Source organism: Protomyctophum parallelum (assembly GCF_964188405.1).
Source record: "Protomyctophum parallelum genome assembly, chromosome: 9".
Classification (NCBI taxonomy): Eukaryota; Metazoa; Chordata; class Actinopteri; order Myctophiformes; family Myctophidae; genus Protomyctophum; species Protomyctophum parallelum.
In genome coordinates this window covers 42458727-42462462 of record NC_139706.1, presented here as the reverse complement: position 1 = coordinate 42462462, position 3736 = coordinate 42458727, and the positions used below count along the sequence as shown (strand labels likewise).

The window sequence follows — 3736 nt, the reverse complement described above, 5'->3', positions numbered from 1 at the left end:
TGAACGGTCACGTCATGGAGTACACCACCCTGCCGGGCTCCGGCCGCATCAACGGGGGCGTGCATGGGGGCTACGGCGTGCACGGCGGCCCCATGCTGCCCCAGGGCTGCCATCACCTCCACCACAAGCTCCCCAACGGCTTGGCACTGCTCAACGGGTCGGGAGGCCTGTTCTCGCCCGCCGGCCACCCACACAGCACCCACGACGGCACCCTGCCCCACAGCGCCGTGGACTGCGAGCACTCGCACCCCCACCACCACCATAACGTGAGTCGTGTGTCGTCGTCCCCCGCCCCCAGCTCTCTCTCTCTGGGCACCGCACGCATAAACACCAACCACACGGAGACTGGGGGCTCATTCTTTGCAGGTTGATCCGTTCCATTCCGGGCATTGACATGGCCAAGTGGTGGTGTTTTGACATGAGCAGGTGTGAGTTGAGTTTAGTTTGGCTGACGTTGTGTTTGTGTTCCCCACACGCTCGCTCCGTCGGCTGGCTGGCTGGCTACAGGGAGGAGGGATGTACACCGCTCTGCCCCAGACGGACTCCTCTGACTGCATGAGCTGTCAGAACTTCTGCAACAACAACAGGTACGGGAGATGTTCCTCTCCTCTGTGCCTTCACTGCCAACGCATGTCTGCCAACGCATGTCTGCCATAAGGTTAATGCAACTCAGCTATTTATATAGTCGATTATACAAAATAAATCATTTAAATGAAATAATTTAAATTCTTTCCTCATTCGTTTTTTTCTAGGTGCAAAAAGCACCTTAAAAAAACACGCTTCTCGATAAGAAATTAATCGGTGTCCCTAATGAATGAATTTTCAGACTATATTGCAAATACTGCAAAGAATACAGATTCAGGCGCATCGTTCTTTGCCCTCTTCCTGCATTGTAAAAGGATGAAAAGGTCTGAGGACCTGCGGTGTCATCCCTCGATATGCTGGTTCCCTGCTAAATCTGGAGTGTTGATTTAACCTGGAGGGTGTAAAAATGGGACCAGTACAAATCCCCTTTTTAAGAGTCAAATAACACATTCCACACAGAATAATCCCGAGCGTTAATTTTATGAATTAACACTCGGAACAGCATCGGCCTGTTTGTGAGCTCACAAAGCGAGGGAGGCTCTCTCGCACCGCCTCAGAGACCCCTCCTCTCCTCTCAGGCCTCCAGGCCTGTTTATGTACTCAAGGGTCTCCGGCATCACAGTTTACTCTCTGTGCGCCCGGCCAGTGGACCTAATGAGGCCTCTGTTTATTTACCTCTGACTGCTGGGAAGAGGGTGGGGGGGTGGGGGGGGGTTGTTTGTGGGGGAGGAGGGGGGCGTGTGCGGTCACAATCGAGTTCTGACAGAGAGGACCAGACGCTCCTCTCCGCTCTGCGCGGGATGGAGGAACCCGTTGATGCGCCGCTCCTACAGCTGGGACACGCGTGGTTCGCCCAAAGTGACGTATTGTTAAACGGAACGGTCCCTGACCAACAACCCCCACCCCTCGCCCGTTGTCGACCTCTTTGAGCTCTCTCAAAACGGAAATGAGACTCGGCCGCTGACAGCGGGTGTTTTCTTTTGTGGCGGCCATTTCCACCGTACTCCATGAGTAGTGTTTACACAAGAGTGTTGTTAACTGTCTGTCTGGAAGATAAATAACTGTCACTCATCCACCTCCCCTCCCATCTCTTCTCTTATTCTGTCTGTCTGTCTGTCTGTCTGTCTCTCTCTCTCTCTCTCTCTCTCTCTCTCTCTCTCTCTCTCTCTCTCTCTCTCTCTCTCCCCTCAAAGCAGATGTTACTCCAAGACCAACGGTACGTTCCCCAGTGGCACTCTCCCCTTAATGCATCGTGTGGCCCCGTGCCACCAACAAGACGGGCTGGAGATGGTTCCCCTGGGCCAGGTATCGCCGCAATGCCACGGGCCAGACGACGAAGCCGGGCCGGATGACCGGGCTGACGGGGACAACAGGGACTGCTCGCCCTCGCGGCTGTCATGCTGTCTTGTCGGGGAGGGTGAAAACTGCCCAGGGGATGACACCGGTGAGGCCCACCACACTTTACACATTATGTGCCCTTTCACTCTTTCAAAATATATTAGCGACGTGGTGTGCCCACCCAATTTCACAAACGGGTGTACAGACGTCCTGGGCACTGCATGGGACCATTCCTAGGATATCTGGAGACGTCTTGGGCACAAATTGTGTTAAATCCCAGTATTTTTCTTAAAGCTACTGTAGACCGATATATTGGTTTGGCCAATGTATGCGCTATTATTTGTCTTTTGGGACGACGTCGGCTAGAGTAAAAAATGATGTTCAACCTTGCATCCATGTTTTGGACATTCAAAAGTGTGTGTGTGTGTGTGTGTGTGTGTGTGTGTGTGTGTGTGTCCGTGCTTGTGTGCACAGCTGAAGAGGAGCCGCAGTGCGTGGATTCGGAGGGTCCGGTTGTATGTTGGGAGACTCTGGGACTGCCTGACTTGGACTGTGACGACAAGTCTGGCTGGCTGTCCGGCAGCAGCCTGGCAGGGGAACTGATCCAAGCGGCCCCCCAGGAGGTGTGAGCGTAGCCCAGCCACCCTCTCCCACTGTGAGGGGGGGTTGGTGTCGGGACAGTCACAAGGGAGACGGACTACACAAGGAGAGCCGGGACGTCAAAAGAGACAGCAGAGTGACTGACTGGTAAAGCTCGGTTCATACTTCGTCGCACCATGACGTTTTGAAACGCCGGAAATGGAAGATCTGCTGATATTGGCGCACGGAAGCATCGTCCGATGGGGCATACATGAGGCTGTGATGTGTCCGTGGGAGAGGATAAGCAGCGTTGTGGCTCAGTCTGAAGACGCAGCGCGGTACGGTGGCATGGACACTTCGACTGACGCGTCGAAAAGGACAGGACTTGTGGGAGAAATGGGCGGGGAGGCAAACAAGATGGCGGAAAAGAGCACCCAAACGACTGAAAAAACTGTGCTGACCCAGCAGCAGAGGGAGGAAGACTCTTATAAAGAACAACAAACAATACAAAACAAAAAAGATCAAAAACTCTTTAGAAGACTTATTTATTATTTTTGTAGTAGTAAAATATTATTTCATATGAATGTACCTGTTTAAAAGAAAAAAACAAAGTTTGTCTTTTATATTATTTATGCCTCTTTTCGGATGAGAAATACTTTTTATTTTTTTTGTCATTCCCCCCCCCCCCCCCCCCCTTTGTGTTCGTCCTGTGCTCCACGCGTGTGGGGATTAGCAATTGTACGTGTAAAGTTTTTGTAATAATATAAAGAGAAGCTATGGAAGAGTAAACCGCAGACTTATTTCCAATCTTTCTTTCTTTCCTGTCCCCTCCCCGCCCCACCCCCCCTGTGTGTGTGTGTGTGTGTGTGTGTGTGTGTGTGTGTGTGTGTGTGTGTGTGTGTGTGTGTGTGTGTGTGTGTGTGGGTGGAGAGAGCACTGGATGTGTGGATGCCGCAGCCAGTTCCCCCTGCGGCCGCGGTTCCAACCCCGTCGATATTTCTGGCAGGCCTTTGATGTGGCTCTGTGATGGGGCTTGCAGTGACCCCTGAGCGGGGTGAACAACTCCCTTCACTGCTCTGCTCTTTGCTCCGCTGGCTGCTTGATAGCTCATTACTTGACACAGAGGAACCAGTGGTGAAACACATACTTTTTAGTATGAGTAGTTCACCCAAAAGAAAGACGTATTTTCTATCAATTACACACCCCGTTTTCAGTTTTTATCGCATTCCCGAGC

At 52.1% G+C, this 3736-nt stretch overlaps 1 protein-coding gene across 1 annotated transcript in view; it reads left to right on the top strand.

Moving 5' to 3' along the window:
- cdon (cell adhesion associated, oncogene regulated) overlaps positions 1 to 3296 on the top strand; it is a 54966-nt gene extending 51670 nt beyond the window's left edge. Inside the window, 4 exon segments of the mRNA XM_083773268.1 lie at positions 1 to 266; positions 508 to 587; positions 1782 to 2029; positions 2398 to 3296. The exon segment at positions 1 to 266 is cut by the window's left edge and continues 39 nt beyond it. Of these exon segments, the coding sequence (XP_083629394.1) occupies positions 1 to 266; positions 508 to 587; positions 1782 to 2029; positions 2398 to 2552 (749 nt within the window). The 3' untranslated portion in view covers positions 2553 to 3296.
- The last annotated feature ends 440 nt before the right edge of the window (positions 3297 to 3736 follow it).